Raw genomic sequence first — 20,506 nt, 5'->3', positions numbered from 1 at the left:
ATTTGACCCTTTTGCCTATTTTTTATGCGCGATGAACAAAAAATAGATGCTCAATATTAATAATTTATGTTAAATGCGGCATGAAGTGATTCTCCTAAGTGGGAGGTCATGGGTTCGAGTCTCAGTGGGGACAATGTTGACTTTGTTGGACTTCAGTAGGTTGAGAAAGTATATTGACAGATACTACATGTAATAGGGTCAATAGTATTCAAAAAAAAATATTAATAATTTATGTTAAATTTTTAAATTTATTTAGATTTTTTATATTTAAATTATTGTAAATAATACTCCGTAATAATAATAATTTAAAATATTTTTATAAATTTGATATTTATATTTTAGGAAATAACTAACCTATAACCCCAATATTAATGTGTATGTATATTTTTAAAATATCTATATCTATATGACTATATATATATATATAATAGAAGTGTCTAGCTAACTTTCCCCCCAAAAACTTAAGGTTATTATTGTAATATTAAACACTTTGACAAAAATGTCATTGTACACGTATTTACACCTATAAATACACCTATGTAACTATGTTTAGAATCTTAATTCATCATTTCTAATTTCTCATAAGTCACCTTCTAAGCAATATTCTTCTTCTCCAGTGCAATCTTCATCTTCTCCATTTGCAGATGGCCTTGATCCTTCTAAGCAGTATTCATCTTCATTCTCCAGTGCAATCTTCATATTCTCCATTTGCAAATGGTATTTCTTCATCATCTCAGCATGATCGCACAAATCATTCTAAGCAATACTCATCTTCTCCAATACAACCTTCACATTCTACGTTTGTAGATGGCTTTAAACTTCAAAGCAATCTTCATCTTCTCACCACGTATTGATCGCACAAATTCATAACTATTATCCAACAACAAGAAAAACAGCACAATATTGTTATTGAAAACACAACCATTTCAGCGGTGTTGATGAATCACAACATAATGTTCTCAGTTGTGAATTTAAATTACAAATAAAAATTCCTCCCAAAATGGTATTGAAAAATGAGATTGACAAAAGAATAAAAAGAAAAATAAAAAGAAAAAATGTAGAATTTGTTTATTAATAATGGTCAAACTTAATATTACTACACTAATAATTATACATATTACTATACATATATTACTATTTTCCGAATTTAATTAAGGAATTAATTGAATCGGTTTAAATATAATTAAGAAATAATTATTTTACTAATTAAAGAATTAATAGAATATATTTTATTGAATCTTGTCTGGCAAATTAATTTAGAAAAATTCATGCAATTATTAAATTAATTGTAATTATCTGTAATTATAATAATAATAATTATTCTAATTATTAAATTAAAGAATTAATTGTAATAAAGCAAATAATGATCCCTACTTCAGATTAGTACACTACCAATTATAATTATTATTCTAATTAACCTAATAATTATATATATTACTATTTTCCAAAATTAAAAAAATAATTGAATAAATTTAAATGTAATTAAAGATTTACTATTTTGCTAATTAAGGAATTAATTGAATAGATTTTAGTATGAATAATTATTATGGTAATTAAATCAATAATTACACAAATTACTATATATATATATATATATATATATATATATAGATAATTAAACCAATTTCTCACCTTTTATTAGGTTGTTTTTATACTTTTCCTAATATACTTTTTATCTAATCAATTTCAATACTACAATATAAATCGTGCATTTTAAGAATTATATAACCTTACCAATTCCACATCTTCTTCTATATCTCACTGTTTTAGCCACATACTCAAAAAATATACATACTAGTATCTGAAATTAGTATACTATAATATTAAAAAATAAGGAATTAATTGTAGTTAATCTAATAATTAATTTTGATAATATATATATATATATATATATATAGTTAATTCCAGCATTGGTCCTCCGACTATCGTGATTTTCCACAATTGGTCCTCAACTTTTAATTTGGACAATTTAGACACTTGACTATCAAAATGTTTCCAAAGTTAGTTCTTCCGTCAAAAGTTGGTTAAATGAACGTCAAATGGGAGGGTAAAACGGTCTTTTAACATGCTCTGCATATAATGCCTGTCGTTCTCCTCCCCTTTCAAGCCAACATTATTGCATGAGCAGCATGATACGTTCTTTGATCTGGCACCGAAATTCACAGTTGATTTTCTCTCCCACCAGCCGGGTAGATCACCCAAGGCAATCTCTATTTCAAAGCTTCTAAGCTCCCACTGAATCCTCAAACAATGCAGTCCTGGCATCAACAACAAAGATCAAAACTGCATTGTCTGGACTACAAATCTTAATAACACTTGGAGCAGTGTAGCCCAACACTTCTCCCGCTGATAGGGGTTGGAGATGTGACGTTACTCAAAACTCAAACTGATCGAATCCCAATTTGTTATACAACCCCATGACTCCTGATGGATTTTTCCTCATTAGTGCCAGCAAAGGTAGGTAACTCACATACGTATTGTGTTTTCTAGATGTTGTGCATTGGTATTAAACAGCTAGCCAAATTCAACTCAAGTCACCAAAGGACACTCCTTTATGAATGTAGTTGTGCATATCATTGTAATTATTAGATAAATTTTTCCTTTTATTTAGGCCTTTACCAAGCTGCATGATACTTTTATATGTCTGTGCATTTGCATTTTTTGTGTAAGCAAGTTGCATAGATACGATTATTGTTTCGCCAGTTAAAATGAAGATGTTGAGCTTTGATCATGTGTATATGGCAGTTACCTCAATACAGTACCCTAGCTAGTCGGTAGGCACCAGGCAATTGTGGCCGTAGTGTATGAGGAGGTTAGTTGAGAGCGCTGCGGCTGAGAGGTCGACGACGCAGCAGGCGCCGTAGTCGCCGAGATGAAACAGTATGTAGGCGGTGGAAGTGAACGTGAAGAGGATATCGACGATGACGAGGGAGTACATAGGAGGCCCTCTAGGAACTACAAAGCGACCAAAGGCACTTGTGAATCTCGAAGTTGTAGTTGGCTGGAAGGGGGGAGATGGCGGCATTGAGAGCTGCATTGTTTGGTATGCAGTCCAGGATTTGGTTCTTCACGAAATGATTAGGATGCAGCAGTGCCGTCGGAGACTGGAAAGCCTTTAATTATGCGTAGGATGTGTAGCCATGCAAATTGTTTCTATGTGTCACGTCCCCAGTCCTGCGACTGCCATTGATGACTCTTCAAAGAAGCCTATAAAAACCCAGAATCCTCATCCCAGGCATCCAGCACTAGAAGATGCAGAGCTTGCAGGAAGAGAGAAGCAATGCGCAGATTAGCAGAGACGAAGAAGAGAGAAGCCATAGCAGAAAAGTTGAAGAAGATGAGATGACATCAATGGCTCTACACCACGTGTTTGAACAAGAGCAAGGGGAAGGAAGTGCACTAAAAAGACAGTTTTACCCCAAGATATAACGCCTATCTAACTGATTGTAACCGGAAGGACTAATGCCGGAACAAAATCAATAGTTGAGTGTCTTTTTCGTCCAAATTAAAAGACAATGATCAATTTTGGAAAATCAACATAGTCGGGGGATCATTGCTGGAATTAACTCTAATTAATAATAATAATAATAATAATCGGATAATAGCACGAGTGATTATTATTATTAATATTAGTCAATCAATAATTATTATTAATCAATTATTTTAAAGTTTTCCAAATAAATTCTATCTAATAAATTCCATACCACTATATAAATCATGCAACCATGCAACCAATTTCACATCTTTTGTTCACTCCATCTTACCACTTTAGCTTCATGAACACAAAAAAATCTACATACAATGACCCCTATTTTTATTTTACTATAAATAAGATAAACGCCTTCAGTACTGCGTGGGCAATCAAAATTGATTCGTCTTTACGAAGTCAAGAACAACTGAGGAGAAACCTTAGAATATGTGTTGGAAGGTGTGGTGGTATATGTTCTTTACATATTGTTTATATATATATATATATATATATATATATATATATATATATATATATATATATATATATATATATATATATTTCCGTTTCTTATGTTTTTGTCGCTTCAATCTGATCATAATTCATATCTATTTGTTTGTTTCGATATGAACTAATTGAATCATAATATATATTTTTATTGTTTCTTTTTAGGCTTTGATCTGGATTCTCAATTCTTCTGTCTTTCTTTATTATTTATTATTTTTAGTTTTTGAATTTATATTTGTTATATAAAATCATTGCTCATGAACTCATAAAGTTCCACCCCAGTTTTGTTTGTTTGATTATTTATAATTTATTATTTTTAGTTTTTGAATTTATATTTGTTATATAAAATCAGCTCATGCCCTCTCGTGAAGTTCCACCCCAGTTTTGTTTGTTTGATTATTTATAAAACTTTTTTTTTAGTACTACTGACTCTGTTACAATGTAATATCTGTTCATAGAACTACTAAGGCTTGAACCTAGGACACCGGGTGCCACTAGACCACGAAGGTTATTGGCTATAATTTAACCTTTAATTTTATTATTTAAATATTTAATATAAAAATATTATCCATGCATCGCACGGGTAAAACACTAGTGTGTATATGCAATCAAAATTATCTTATTGTGGTAAGAATCTATTATGACCAAGCAGGAAACAATGTGGTGGCGTATAATACGAACGCCAACTCAGGTAGTGGTGACATTATTTACAATGATCAACTAACTACTCTGATAGGCTCTGATATGCTCCGATCCTAGTTCTGATATGCTCTGATCTATTATGAGGGATCAAGGTTATGATAGTCTTTCTAATATGAAAGGACAACAACAAGGAATTCAAAAATAATTACTTGGAAATATTACTCTTTTTTTTAATTTCGCCCTGTACCTATAAAATGTTTGGACTATCCCTGCGTGCAACATGTCGTGAATGTGACATGTTTTGATGTGCTCATTTGACTTTCTTTGCGTTGCCATCACCAAAGTCATATTGACAAGTTCACTCAAACTTTTATAAGCTATGTGCTCCAATGTTAATAATTGTTCCTCTTTCTTGAGTATTTTTAGAAAAATATTCATTCTTTTTTATAGGGGTAGGCACTTCGGGATTCGGTTCGGTTTTGGTATCGGTATTTCGGTATTACAAAAAATGATATCATTCGGTTTTACAATAAAGTTCGGTTTGGTTTCGGTTCGGTATGAAACAGTTCGATTTCTGTTCGGCATTATTTCGGTTCGGTTTATGATGTTAAATTTTTAACATTTACTAATTTTCCGAATAGCACACTGCCAAACAATACATATTCGCATAATCCAAAGTCTAAAATATAAATATTACATAAAAAATAAAACAATTCAAACACAAAATTAACATAGCAATCAAAATTGTAAAGTAATATCTTGTACATCCATCATCCCCTCATCACGGATCAATATTAATTATTATTATTTATTATATATATTTAAAAAAATCGAACGATTTTCGATTTGGTTCGGTAAAAAACCGGACTGTTCGGTTTCTCTATATTAAGTACCGATCGGTTCTTTCGATTTATACCGAACCAAACCGAACCACTTCGGTACGGTTCGGTTTGGTTAACTGAACCGAAGTGCCCACATCTACTTTTTTATACTCCACATGCATAAAATCCTAGCACGATTCTTGAAGTAATATTTAACTTTTTCATCCTTGAACACCTTGTTGGCCAATGTGGTCTTGCCAAGTCCTGGCATACCAGCAATCGATCGAGCTAACTTCATGCACTTCTGATTAGTCAAATTGGTTGGCTCACTGCTTCCCATCAACTGATGGAGCTTTACGAATTTGTTGGGAAAATTGATGAAACCTTTTGGTCCCATGAGTAGTTAAAACATGTAGTCAATCAGAGTTACTCCTAAATCAGAATGCCTACTTCCGGAAGACACTCACTCTTCAAATGGCTAATAATCTTAAGGAATATTCTAGCAACTCATGAGGTGATCATTGGCCCAACCTGTTAACCGATTGTCCTTGTTAGGAATGCAATTAGAACCTAACTAGGTCGCGATATCGTGCATATATGCAATCAGAATTATCTTACTGTGGTTAGAATCTATTATGACCAAGCAGGAAATAATGTGGTGGCGTATAATACGAACGTCGACTCAGGTAGTTGTGACATTATTTACAATGATCGTTATGTATAAGTGACCATTAATTACTTTGATATGTTCTAATCCGCTCTGATATGCTCCGATCCTAGTTCTGATATGCTCTGATCGACTATGAGATATCAAGGTTATGATAGTGTTTCTAATAGGAAAGGACAACAACAAGGAATTCAAAACCAATTATTTGGAAATATGACCTTTTTCTTTTTAATTTCGCCCTGTACCTATAAAATGTTTGGATCGGCCCTACTTTAGCATGTTGTGAATATGACAAGTTTTGATGTGCCCATTTGACTTTCTTTGCGTTGCCATCACCAAAATCCAATTGACAAGATCACTCAAACTTTTATAAACTATGTGCTCCAAGGTTAATAATTATTCCTCTTTCTCAAGTATTCTTAGAAAAATATTCATTCTTTTTTATACTTCACAGGAATAAATCGTAGCGCGATTCTTGAGGTAACATTTAAGTTTTCATCCTTAAACACCTTGTTGGCCAAGGTGGTCTTGCCAAGTCCTGGCTTACCCACAATCGAGCTAACTTCATGACCTTCTGTTTAGTCAAATTGGCTGGCTCACTGCTTGCCCATCAACAGATGGGGCTTTACGAATGTGTTGGGAAAATTGATGAACCTTCTGGTCCCATGAGTAGCTAAAACATGGAGTCACTTAGAGTCACTCACTCACTCCTAAATCAGAATGCCTACTTCCTGAAGACACTCGCTTTTCTATTGGCTAATAACCTAAGAAATATTCTAGTAGCTCATAAGGTGATCCTTGGCCCAACCTGTTAGCAGAAGTGACATTTAACTTTTTCATCATTGAACAACTTGTTGGTCAAAGTGGTCTTGCTCAGTCCTGACATACCACTCGAAATAACTTCATTCCCTTCTGATCCACCAATCAGACGTTCGATTATAGCATCAGCTACGCCATCAAACCCCACGACGTATTCTTCCTCCCCAATAGGAATCTATTTGCAAAACGGTAAATAAAATTGAAGTCTAATTTTGAAAGATTAAATTTGTGGCAAATTATACTATGGATTAGGGTCTACCTTGCATTGTAAATCCTGGTCTAAAAATAATCTTCAGATTATATCTGTAGTTGACACATTCTATACCTGCAATTGACACAGTTGACAGTTTCAGACTTTCAGTACCTGTAGTTATCATATTGGTCCTGTTTGGTAAAATAGTTAGCTTATCAATCAATTTTGGTTTATTTGACTATTATTAGTTGTTTGATTTGGTTAAAAAATCAATATAAGTATTTGGTTAATCAGCTTTTTGTAATTCCAAAATGCTAAAATTCAAAAATCTGTTCAAATAACTTTTTCAATTAGCTTTTTGAGAAAAGAAATTATATCAAACATCTATCAACTAACAACTAATTTACCAAACACCTTTCTACAATCAACTAATATTATCAACTAGTTATACCCTCTAACATAATCAGCTAATAGCAATTTACCAAACAGGACCATTATGTATCAGCAATTATCAAGTTATTTGTTTACATGTACAGAAACTAATAACTATAGGTACAAAATGTGTTAACTGAACGAATAAAATTTTTATATCAAAATTCACAATGCAATATGAACCCTAATCCATGGTATAACAATTGAAATTTGTTAGTCAATATGGTCTCAATTATTTTATCGTGTTATAAATTATTTTTCCCTCAATGTGTAAATTAATCAATTTAAACACTGCTTGAAACAACTATTAGTGGTGAGAGTGTTTCACTACTCCAAATGTGAAAAATAACTATTTTGGTTGCCCTACTTTTAGAGTGGTGCATTTTACCAAATGCACCATCCCAAAAGCCCTAGTTCAAATTCCCATTCGACCCCCTAACCTAGGTGTGGGAATATGGCAATTGGCCAGGCCCATTGTAGGGACCTATGTCCTAGCCTAATTAAGACTTAGTTAGACATAATTCGTTTAGTAAAAATGTCAAATTTGAGTCAATTTCAAAATCTATTAAACTAAACAGGTCAGACCTATATATATATATATCAAGCTCGGTCTTCTGGCCTACAAGTCTGGCGTATATATATTCTAATTTATATCTAATATATTTTTATATTTAAAATATAACCTCAAGTATGTATAATTACGAAATCTTAACCCTCCACCTCCAAAATCCATTCTAAATTATTAATTGTTCTTATTGTCATAATATTTAATGAAATGTCGAAACTTAATTATGTGAGTTGATTGTTAATTATTTATGAGATTATATAAGATAACAAACAATAATACAATTGAATTTATTTCTAAACAAGTTAACGAGCATGCTGAAGTCGTAACTTGAGTTGTGACTTGTTTGATCTTATTTTATATTTTAATGCTATTATGTTTGCATTGTAATGATATACTTATGTAATTATGTATTAATTTTGCATTAGGTATATTTCTTAAATTATTTAGATATACTTATTAAAGTTTTTAAAAAGTCTTAACATGTAAACTTTTAAATATACTCAAAGTACGATTTACTTTGAAGCCTTTTTAATGGCCTAAATACTAAACATGCTTTTAAAAAGGTTTCAGGTCAGACCAAGTCAATTGTAAGGACATGCTTGAGCTTAACAAAAAGCCTACATAATTAAATTAGGCAAATTATGTTGTGGACCCAAGTCCACCTTGCAAGGTGGACCTGGGTCCAAAACTACGTCGTTTTTGTCTTCTTTTTTTTTTTTTTTTAATTAATAAACATATTGCTGAATATAGAGTTGTCCAAAAATGTGTGAATGTAGAAGTTTCAAAGTGTGAATGTAGAGTATAGAAATCGTGAATGTAGATTTATGATTGTGTGAATGTAGAGTTTGCCTAGAAATGTGTGAATGTGGAGGTTTCAAATTGTGAATATGGAGTATAGAAATCGTGAATGTAGAGTTATGCATGTGTGAATCTGTAATAGAGTTAAGAAGTTCTAGCAACTTGTAGCCCTGTAATGTGTGAATGTGGAGTTCTCAAGTTGTGAATGTGGAGTATAGGACCTGTGAATATAGAGTTTTGAATGTGTGAATGTGGAGTTTACAAATTGTGAACGTAGAGTATAGTGTATGTGAATGTAAAGTATAGTTACTAAACATATAATCCTGTAATGTGTGAATGTGGAGTTTACAAATTGTGAATGTAGAGTATAGTGTATGTGAATGTAGACCCAGGTCCACCTTGCAAGGTGGACTTGAGTCCACGGCATAACAACCCATTAAATTAAAAGTTTAAGATTAAATATGACGATGTCACTCTAAGGGGGGTGTATTCAATCATGACTTTTGTAGATTTTTAAAAACTTTTAAAATGATAGATTTTAATAAACTTTTATTAACTTTCGTAGAATCGTCCAAAACTTTTTAAAACTTTGTAATACTCTATAAAAGTCGTTATAAAAAACTTGCATAAACTTTTATCAACTTTTTTATTTTAAAAAGTCTACAAAAGTCATTAAAATTCTAAATTGAATACAACCTTACAAACTTTCATAAGCAATTCATAACAATATTAAACACTAAAATTTATAGTTATAGAATTGTTCAAATAAAATATTTAAAAATATAATTACTTTTTCTTGAGAAATTAATATTTAAAAAAAAAACATAATTACTAGTTGCATAAAATAAAAAAATTAATAATATATATAAAAACTATATTTGATATACTGCTAGGTATCAAGCAAAGAGCTATTATTTGCAATAACAATATGGGACTGCTAACAACAACAAGGTGTTTCTCTTTGTAGCCTCAAATTGCTATTGCGAACAATAGTTCACTATTCGTAATAGCATGTTGTTAAAAAGAAAAAAGAGAAAAAATATATTACAGAATAAACATATGAATATTATGAAACATATAGTAAAAGTTGACGGTGATAGATAAAAAAATTTACTCTGTTCATGTATTTAGGAGAAAAAGTTAAGAAGTTAGGGATAAAATTCATGTATTTAGGAGAAAAAGTTAAGAAGTTAGGGATAAAAAGTTCATAGAAAAAAAATCAAAATAAGAAGTTAGGGATAAAAAGTTCATAGAAAAAAAATCAAAATATACAAGCAACAATGAAAAGTTCATAGAAAAAAAATCAAAATATACAAGCAACAATGAAATAAAAATAATATTATTTTGAATTTTTAGAGGAAGATTGCAAAGTTTAGGAGAGAAAAAAAAATTGGTAGAGTTTAGGCATGTAGAAAATATAGGATAATGAAGAAAAAATAATTTATTGAATTTTGGTATAAGGTTTATAAAGTTTAAAATTTTAAATAAGGAGAAAAAATAGAGTTTAAATAGAGAGAGAAACTTTCAGTGTGTTGGTAGAAAGAAAATTTTGAAATCTTGGGGTTGGGGGTTGGATTTCAACTATTTATATTTGAGAAGGAAAAGTATATAAAAGTCTACAGAAGTTCTAAAATTAAAAAGTCGTTACAAATTCATAACTTTTTGAATACCACATGACTTTTAAAGATTCTTTAAAAATTTTAATTGAATACCACATGACTTTTAAAAATTCTTTAAAAATCTTAATTGAATACCGCATGACTTTTAAATACTCTCTAAAAGTTTGAATTGAATACCTCCAAACTTTTAAAGTTCATAAAAGTCTTTAAAATTCTATAAAAGTCATGAAGAGTGGCCTAGTTGGTACTAAACATGACGATGTTTCTAAATTTTTTATGTAAACATTTTCTTTGTATCCACAAGGTGTTGGGAGTAAAAGCAATGGATTAAATATAATATAGTAATGCAGTTTTTTTAATAACAATATGGGTATAGATCGATTGAGAAAGCAAGTCAACCCCCGTAGTCATCGCCAATGCTCAGACTAATCATTGAAGGTGGCAATGGCTTGTATTAAGAATCTTTGAGGTGAAAACGAGCTTAGAGCTTGAGTGAGGGCGGCAGAAATGGCAGAAGTGGTGGTGAATTTGCTGGTAGAGAATTTGACCCAGCTTCTAAAAGAGAACATCAAGCTCATCTCCGGCGTCAAGGACGAAGTCGAGAATCTTCTAGATGACTTGGACGACTTCAAGGCCTTCCTGAAAGAAGCCGGAAAGTCCCGGTACGAAAACGACATCCTCAAGCGCCTCATCTACAGGATCCGCAACGTGGTCACCAAGGCCGAGGATCTCATCGACAAATATGTGGTGGCCGCCAAATCCCACTACGACAAGAAAGTGACCCGCTTTCTGGACGTCGAATACCCGATTCGTAAACGGGAACTCGCCGAAGAGATTCAGAAAGTTCGGGTTAGCGTCAACGACATCCGACAGGATCCGGATTATGCCCGTAATGCTCTCCGAGAGGAAGCGTTACCCAACATAGGAGCCAGGCAGAATCAGGTATAGTAGCTAGCTAATTTTGTAAAATGTATTTACCATTTTTTTTTGTTTGAAAACATGTATTTACCATTAATTGAACTAAAATTTTTATTTTTTAAAACGATTTTTTGGTTGATCGATTGATGAACTAATTAATCAAAATAATGTCAAATAGCCTGTGGTCAAGTGTGAAGTAGTAACTCTCCCAAATGGGAGGTTATGAGATTGAGTCTCAATATAAGTGATATTGACTAGGAGTGTAAATGAGACGAGCCGAACTCGAGCCTAGAGTGGCTTGAGCTCGTTAAGGAAGACCTTGCTCGAGCTTCGTAATTTTCGAGCTGCTCGAGTTCGTTCGAGTTTGATTTTGAGCTCGAATTTAATATTATATAATATATATATATAGCTTGCGAGCAGCTCGTCGAACCACGAGCCTAAGACATTAGAGCTCGAGCTCGGTTCGATTGTTAAACGAGCCGCTCGCGATCCGTTCGGCTCATTTACACTCCTAATATTGACTCTTTGAGATTTAATAAGTTGAGAAAGTATAGATGAACATGTACTACAATGTAAGAATCTTAGTTAACTAATTGATTCGTGAGACGAGTCGGTTCAAGATGAAAATGTGATATTTATACGGAAAAATATAATACGGAGTATATATTAATATGTATAAAGTGTCCCTACTTTTGAAGAAAAATATAATTTTTAATTTTAATGTATTACATTTTTCTCAAAAGTATTAGACTTTCCTTTATAAGTAATAAATACTTTATTTCTAATTAGTATTAGATTTATCAATATAAGTACCAAGATAAGGATCAGTGAGATGGTTTCAAAGGAGAGTCACTCAATTAACTAATATCCAAAATTCTTTAAAAAAATCAAGATCATTAGCTGAACCCAAATATTTCATTAAAAAAAATTTGCACACTCCTACCCACTTTCATCCCATCACTTTAGTTTGGTGCAAATAACTTATCTCATAATCTGATGATGATGATTAATAGTTACTAAGGAAGTGATATTCTGTGTTTCTAAAATAGGTTCCTAATGTGGAGGAAGAGCATGTGGTGGGGTTTGATGGCGAGGCTGATGCTATAATCCAACGTCTGGTTGATGGATTACAAGGGTTTGAAGTTATCTCGATTGTGGGTATGCCAGGACTTGGGAAAACCACTTTGGCCAACAAGGTGTTCAAGGATGAAAGAGTTGAATATTACTTCATGAATCGTGCCTGGATTTATGTTTCTGGAGTGTACAAAAGAAGGGATGTTTTTGTAAGAATCTTGAAGGAGCTAACCAAGCAGTCCAGCAGCTATGGTGATGACATGAGTGATGGAGATTTAGCATTGAAAATAAAAGAGTTTTTGGGGTCTGCAAAATATTTGATTGTCCTAGATGACGTTTGGAAAGTAGAACACTGGAATGAGCTCAAGATTGCATTCCCACCCAACAAAGGGAGTAGGGTATTGGTTTCTACGCGGTACAATGATGTGGCTACCGAAGCTGATTCTAAGGGCGACCCTCATAAACTGAAGTTTTTGAACGAGGAAGAAAGCTGGGAACTACTTCAGAAGAAGGCCTTCAGGATGGGAGGCTGTCCTGATGAGTTACAAAGGCCCGGGAAACTGATTGCTGAAAAATGCAAAGGACTACCATTGGCAATAGTGATAATTGCGGGTACTCTTGGAGTTAAAAAAACAAGTGCAGAATGGGACAAGGTAGCTAACAGCATGAATGACTTCCTGAGAATGAAACTAGAGAGTTACAAGAACCTAATACAAATGAGTTATGACCAATTGCCTTATGACCTGAAGAGTTGCTTCCTATATTTCGGGGCTTTTTCTCAAGCATATGAGATCCCGGCTGGAAAACTCATTAGGTTGTGGATAGCGGAGGGGTTTATTGATGAAGAGGCACAGTCTTTAACCTTGGAGGACATAGCTCATGAAAAATTGAGTGACCTTGTGAACAAGAATTTGGTGATGGCAATGCAACGGAAGTCAAATGGACAAATAAAAACCTGTCGCATTCATGACATGTTGCACGAGTTCTGCAAGAGTGAGGCCAAAGAGGAGAATCTATTTGAAGAAATCAACATGAGGAGGAAACTGGATAAAAGTCGCCGCCTTAGTGTCAGGTGCAATGTCTCGGAGATCCTCTATTCAGGTCTTTCTGCTGACCATGTCCGCTCTTTGCTATGCTTCTCCTCAAATAAATATGATCTGCCCACAGACAAAATTTCAATCATTCGGGAAGCATTTCCACTGCTAAGGGTGCTACACACTGCACCAGATGAATCCATCATTTTCACCCGATTTCCTAAAGATATGACTAAGTTGTTCCATTTAAGGTACATTGCAATATCAACTAACCTCAAGGTCCTTCCTCAAGCCATTGAAGACCTGTGGAACATGCAAACTCTTATTGTTAGGACAACCCAAAGCACCCTTCAAATAAAAGGAGACATATGGAAAATGACACGATTGAGGCACTTTCAAACAAATTCATCTGCTCAATTGTCTCCACCTTCTCCCTCGAAAGATCCTTTTGCAAATAGGAACTTGCAAACACTATCAAGGATTTCACCTGAAAGCTGTACGGCAGCTGCACTGGCCAAAGCTCCAAATTTGAATAACTTGGGTATACAGGGAAATTTGGCTAAGCTTTTCGAAACCAAGGATGCTGGGTCTAGTTTGTTCAAAAACCTTGGAGAATTAAAGTTGTTGGAGAAATTGAAGCTGTTGAATCATGGTGGGGAGTTGCAACGCCTCCCTCAGAAGTATGAATTTCCACAAAAGATTAGGAAGCTAACCTTGTCCGGTACCCAGCTCAAATGGAGCGAATTATCTGTATTGGGATCATTGGAGTACCTAGAAATTCTCAAACTGGTCGAAAATGCATTCAAAGGAGATAAGTGGGAGCCATTTGAAGGTGGCTTTCCTTGTCTCCAATTTTTGAGAATTGAGAGAACAGATTTGAAGACATGGAAGGCTTCTAGTCTCCACTTCCCATTACTAAAGAGTCTCATTCTTAGACAATGCCTTAAACTGGAGGAAGTCCCACCTAGCCTGGCAGACATAGACAATCTTCAGGAGATGGAGCTGAACCGTACCAACCCAAGTGCTGCACAGTCGGCCTGGAACATTTTACAGATAAAACAGGGGAAAGAGAAGGAACTAAAGGAGAAAAGAGGAAGCCTCCGGAGATTCAAGCTCAATATCTATCCTCCTGATGAGCTCAAACAGATACAGCAAATTCAAAAATGCCATGGTGTTATCTAGACGATCTTTTTGAGTTGTGCAGGTCAGTTTAAAATCTCTTCTTTTTTCCTGCAGTAATGAGTCTTGTTCCTCACAGCTCATTACATACTTGGTAAGTGAACTTTTATTTATTGTTTGGAAAAATTATATTCATTCAAAATGAAGTGGCTAAAGCATGTTCTCTTTCTCCATGTCTGCATATATATAGGTGAACCGTATTGGTATTGTTCTGTGTCTAAGCGTGGGTTTGTGAAGGGCATGAAGTGAGGATATTTGTATGCAGATGAGATGGTAGCATTCTGGTGTGGTCTACCCAATCATTGTTTTGTTTTGGCAAAATTCTTTGTGCTTTGTTTGGTGTGGTGAGAGCTTATGTTTTTGGAAATTCAATTTGTTATTTGTGGTGGTAGTTATTCATTGGGGATTTGAAACACATATTTGAACTATGGTCAAGATGCTTGCACTTCTGTTATTTCCACTTGTTTGTGTATTTTTGGATCTTCATTTCATTTCCTTTCCTTGGGTTGCCTTTATGATTACACTACAACTATGTTATAATTTCATCAAGGGAGACTGGGAGAGTGTGTCTCCATTTTATACTTCTTTCTTTGTCATGGCAATTTTGGATTTTAGCAAAAGTTTGGCGATTTGGGATGTCCACATTGCTCAATTTTACATTATTTTTTATTTTTATTTTAAAAGTTTTATAACCTATACTATTAATAAAAACAAAATTTCTCATTTTAACTTCCGCCCAAAACAGTCTTATACTATTAAGATTCGCGTAATAATATAAAATATGGTAATACAATTTCTATTCGTGAGGGGTACCCCATGAATTGCAATTCATCACTTGCAAAGAATTACAATTTTGCGGAATTGCAATTTCCTCAAATCAAATAATGTAGTTTGAGTATTCACTGAATTACAATTTCCCTCAAAGCCCAAACTACATTTAACCAAACAGGCCGTTGGTGGTTAATAAATATGCTAGTTTATTATAAAAAATTGAATAAACTTTATGGGAGTTATGAGTAGAACTAATAATAAATTTAATATTATAAAAAATTAAATTAAAAATAGCTATTCTCGTTAACTGAATCAAATAATCAACACAAAATGAAATGAAAATATGAGATAGAAGGAAGGAATATTATTAAAATAAAAATATTAATATGGTTATTGAATTTTACCATTTGAATTTCTCAAATTTTTATTCCATCAATTTTATTTTTATTCATGATGTGACGGGCTCATCAAACATTATGGGAGCTATGGGGGTAGAAGTAGAGAATGAGAAAATAAGCAAGTCAACTACTGAGTCATCGGACTAAAGAATGTTTGAGCTGGCTGGCAATGGCTTCTTCTACTACTAAGTAGAAAACGAGGTGAGAGATAGAGAGGCCTGGGAAGATCGATCGAGATTGGAGATTGGAGATGGCAGAAGTGGTAGTGAATTTGCTGGTAGAGAACTTGACCCAGCTTCTGAAAGAGAACTATCAGCTCATCTCCGGCCTCAAGGATGACGTGGAGAGGCTTCTAGAAGACCTGGGCGACTTCAAGGCCTTCCTGAAAGAAGCCGGAAAGGTCCGCTACGACAACGAAGTCCTCAAACGACTCATCACCAAGATCCGAGCGGTGGTCAACAAGGCGGAGGATCTGATCGACAGATATGTGGTGGCCGCCAAATTCCACTACGACAAGAAATGGAAACGCTACCTGGATTTCGAACACCCCGGTCGGAAAAAGGAACTCGCCGAAGAGATTCGGAATATTCAGGAAAACATGGAAAAGATCCGACAGGATTCCAGTTACAACATTAATGTTCTCCGAGAGGAAGCGATACCCAACAAAGGAGCCGCCCAGGCTAAGGCAAGTCAACTCCTCTCTCTCTCTCGGGAAAACATATTTTCCTTTTTTTTTTTTTTTTTTGCTTCCTTATAACTAAGTATTTTCTCACGAAATGTCACAATATTTGCAAATACGAGTATTTCTTAATAAATCATAAAAGAATTAATTTGGTAAGAAAAGTTTGTCCATATTCCGATTATTCATAGGCAAAATAGCAATGGTAGTTCAGTTGTAGTACCAAATACTATACCGTCGACTGAGTCTCCCGTCCGTAGGAATCATTATCCATGAGTCATGAGATGAGTATAATACTTATAATGAGAATAAAGTGTTCTTCACTTATAAGGAGAAAATATAATATTTTTTAAAAAGATGTACTCCGTAATGCTTTTAAATCAAAACGTAAAAGTATTGCACTTTACTTAGTAACAAATACTTTATTCTTAATTAGGATTACATTTTTTTCAGTATAAGTATTGTATTGACATAAATACAGTTTCACACAAATTTTTGCTTATATCATCTTTGAGCTAACAACCTTAGCTAAGTTGGTCAATTCTTGATTTGGTAATTATAATATTACAAGTTCGACTCCTAGCAATGGCAACTATTGACGTTCTTAGTTTTTGAGTTAGTTTTGCAAGCTAAGGTCCCAACCCTCGGACAGTGGCTCCAAGTTTTACCAAAAAACATCAATTGTGTTTGAAGTAGAGTATACATAATGTTGTTTGCATCAACTCTTCCAAAAACATCTTTGGCTGCATGTTATAAACTTTTAGAATGAATCTGATATAAATAAAGATGTAAATTGTGCTTCCTCCCATTTTGTTCCCAAATTATATTATCACAACTGACCATTTTCCTCTTGAAAAACAAAACACAATTTGTGTTAAGCTTATTCATTTCTTCTGTGTGTTCTGAAAAAGGTTCCCACTGTGGAGGAAGAGCACGTGGTGGGTTTTGATGGTGAGGTTGATGCTATTGTGAAACGTCTCACCGAGGGAGAAGGGTTTGAAGTTATCTCGATTGTGGGGATGCCAGGGCTTGGCAAGACTACTTTGGCGAACAAGGTTTTCAAGGATGAAAGAGTTGAATATTACTTCATGAATCGTGCTTGGATTTATGTATCTGGAGTATACAAAAGAAGGGATGTTTTTCTAAGAATATTAAAGGAGTTAAGCAAGATCTCCAACAGCTACCCCGATAACATGACTGATGAAGATTTAGCAAAGGAAATTAAACAAATTTTGGGGTCAGCAAAGTATTTTATTGTCATGGATGATGTCTGGACAGTTGAAGACTGGAAAGCACTCAAAATTGCTTTTCCCATGAACAATGGAAGCAGGGTATTAGTTTCTACACGGGACGAAGTTGTGGCTAGGCATGCCAATTCTAGGGGTGACCCTCATAACCTAAAATTTTTAACAGAGGAAGAAAGTTGGGAACTACTTCAGAAGAAGGTCTTCCGGGAGGAAAGCTGTCCTTTTGAGTTAAAAAGGCCTGGGAGAACCATCGCTAAAAAATGTGATGGACTACCACTAGCAATAGTGATTATCGCTGGTACTCTCTTAGGTAAACCAAAATCAAGTGGGGCATATGGGACAAGGTAGCTGAGAGCATCAGTGACTTTATAAAACTGAAACTACAGAGCTACGATTACCTAATACGAATGAGTTACGACCAATTGCCTTACGACCTGAAGAGTTGCTTCCTTTATTTTGGGGCTTTTCCTCGAGGAAATGAGATTCCAGCCGGAAAACTCATTAGGTTGTGGATTGCTGAGGGGTTTATTGAGGAACAGGCACAATTGTTAACCTTGGAGGACATAGCTCATGAAAAGTTGAGTGATCTTGTCAATAGGAATTTGGTGATGGCTATGCAAAGAAAGTCGAATGGACAAATCAAAACTTGTCGCGTTCATGACATGTTACATGAGTTCTGCAAGAATGAGGCAAAAGAAGAGAGTCTATTTGAAGAAATCAACCAGAGCAGGCAGCTAGATACTTGTCGCCGCCTTTGTGTCCAGTGCAATGTTTCTGAGTTCCTCTCTTCAAATCCTTCTGCTGAACATATCCGCTCTTTGTTATGCTTCTCCTCGAGTAAATATGTACTGACTTCAGAAATTCAATGCATTCGTAAAACATTTCCACTGCTAAGGGTGTTACACACTGCACCAGATGAATCCATCATTTTGACACGATTTCCTAGAGACATGACTAACTTGTTCCATTTAAGGTACATTGCAATATCAACTACCCTCAACGTCCTTCCTCCAGGCATTGATAGCCTGTGGAACATGCAAACTCTTATAGTTAGGACAATGCAAAGCACCCTTGATATCAAAGGAGACATATGGAAAATGACACGATTGAGGCACGTGCAAACAAATTCATCTGCTCAATTGCCTCCACCTTCTCCCTCGAAAGATCCTTTTGCAAATAGAAACTTGCAAACACTTTCAAGAATTTCACCTGAAAGCTGCACCGCAGTTGCACTGGCCAAAGCTCCAAATTTGAATAACTTGGGTATACAGGGAAATTTGGCTAAGCTTTTTGAAACCAACAAGGATACTGGGTCCAGTTTGTTCAAAAACCTTGGAGAATTGAAGTTGTTGGAGAAACTGAAGCTGCTGAATCATGGTGGGAATGTGCAACGCCTCCCTCAAAAATATGAATTTCCACAAAAGATTAAGAAGCTGACCTTGTCCAATACCCACCTCGAATGGACTGAATTATCTATACTGGGATCGTTGGAGTACCTTGAAGTTCTGAAATTGACCGAAAATGCATTCAAAGGAGATGAGTGGGAACCATCCAAAGGCGGCTTTCCTTGTCTCCAATTCTTGAGAATTGAGAGGACAGATTTGAAGTCATGGAAGGCTTCTAGCCTCCATTTCCCATTACTAAAGAGTCTCATTCTTAGACAATGCCTTAATCTGGAGGAAGTCCCACCTAGCCTGGCGGACATAGACAATCTTCAGGAGATGGAGCTGAACCGTACCAACCCAAGGGCTGCACAGTCAGCCTGGAACATTTTACAGATAAAACAAGTGAAAGAGAAGGAACTAAAGGAGAAAGGAGGAAGCCCCCGGAGGTTCAAGCTCAATATCTATCCTCCTGATGAGCTTGAACAGATACAGCAAATTTAAAATGCCATGGTGTCATCTAGATGTTCTTTTGAGTTGTGCAGGTCAGTTAAAAATCTCTTCTTTTTTTCCTGCAGTAATGAGTCTTGTTCCTTGCAGCTCTTTACATACTTGATAAGTGAACTTTTATTTATTGTTTGGCAAAATTATATTCATTCAAAATGATGTTGCTAAAGCATGTTCTCTTTCTCCATGTCTGCATATATTTAGGTGAACCGTATTGGTATTGTTCTGTGTCTGAGCGTGGGTTTGTGAAGGGCATGAACTGATATTTGTATGCAGATGAGATGGTAGCATTCTGGTGTGGTCTACCCAATCATTGTTTTGGCAAAATTCTTTGTGCTTTGTTCAGTGTGGTGAGAGCTTATGCTTTTGGAAATTCAATTTGTTATTTGTGGTGGTTGTTATTCATTGGGGATTTGGAACACATATTTGAAAAACTATGGTCAAGATGCTTGCACTTCTGTTATTCCCACTTGTTTGTTTATTTATGGATCTTCATTTCAACTGTGTTAATAATTTCATCAAGGGAGACTGGGAGAGTGTCTCCATTTTCTACTTGTTTCTTTGTCAAGAGTTTTGTCATGGCAATTTTGGATTTTCCAGTTCTACTGCTTTAGTCTGAGTTTATCAACATTTATTTCTTTTATTATCCTGAGGGTCAGGGAGGGGTAATATTGCAATTAAGGATTTTTATGTTTTTTTTGGTACTCATTTGAGCAAAAGTTTGGCGATGTGGGATGCCCACATTGCTCAATTTTACATTATTTCTTATTTTTATTTTAAAA

The 20,506-nt window shown here is 34.6% G+C and overlaps 1 protein-coding gene and 1 pseudogene across 1 annotated transcript; both read left to right on the top strand.

Moving 5' to 3' along the window:
• The first annotated feature begins 10,894 nt into the window (after positions 1-10,894).
• On the top strand, positions 10,895-15,255 carry LOC116012688 (putative late blight resistance protein homolog R1A-4). Its single transcript, XM_031252327.1, has 3 exons — positions 10,895-11,477; positions 12,503-14,765; positions 14,931-15,255. Exons 1-2 carry the CDS (start codon positions 11,043-11,045, stop codon positions 14,741-14,743), a joined length of 2,676 nt encoding a protein of 891 aa, XP_031108187.1. The 5' UTR covers positions 10,895-11,042; the 3' UTR covers positions 14,744-14,765; positions 14,931-15,255.
• Positions 15,256-16,015: 760 nt separating this feature from the next.
• On the top strand, positions 16,016-20,276 carry LOC116012830 (annotated as a pseudogene).
• The last annotated feature ends 230 nt before the right edge of the window (positions 20,277-20,506 follow it).

The sequence above is a fragment of the Ipomoea triloba genome, chromosome 3 (assembly GCF_003576645.1).
Source record: "Ipomoea triloba cultivar NCNSP0323 chromosome 3, ASM357664v1".
NCBI lineage: Eukaryota > Viridiplantae > Streptophyta > Magnoliopsida > Solanales > Convolvulaceae > Ipomoea > Ipomoea triloba.
The sequence above is the reverse complement of the archived record's forward strand: the minus strand, read 5'-3'. Positions and strand labels throughout refer to the sequence as shown.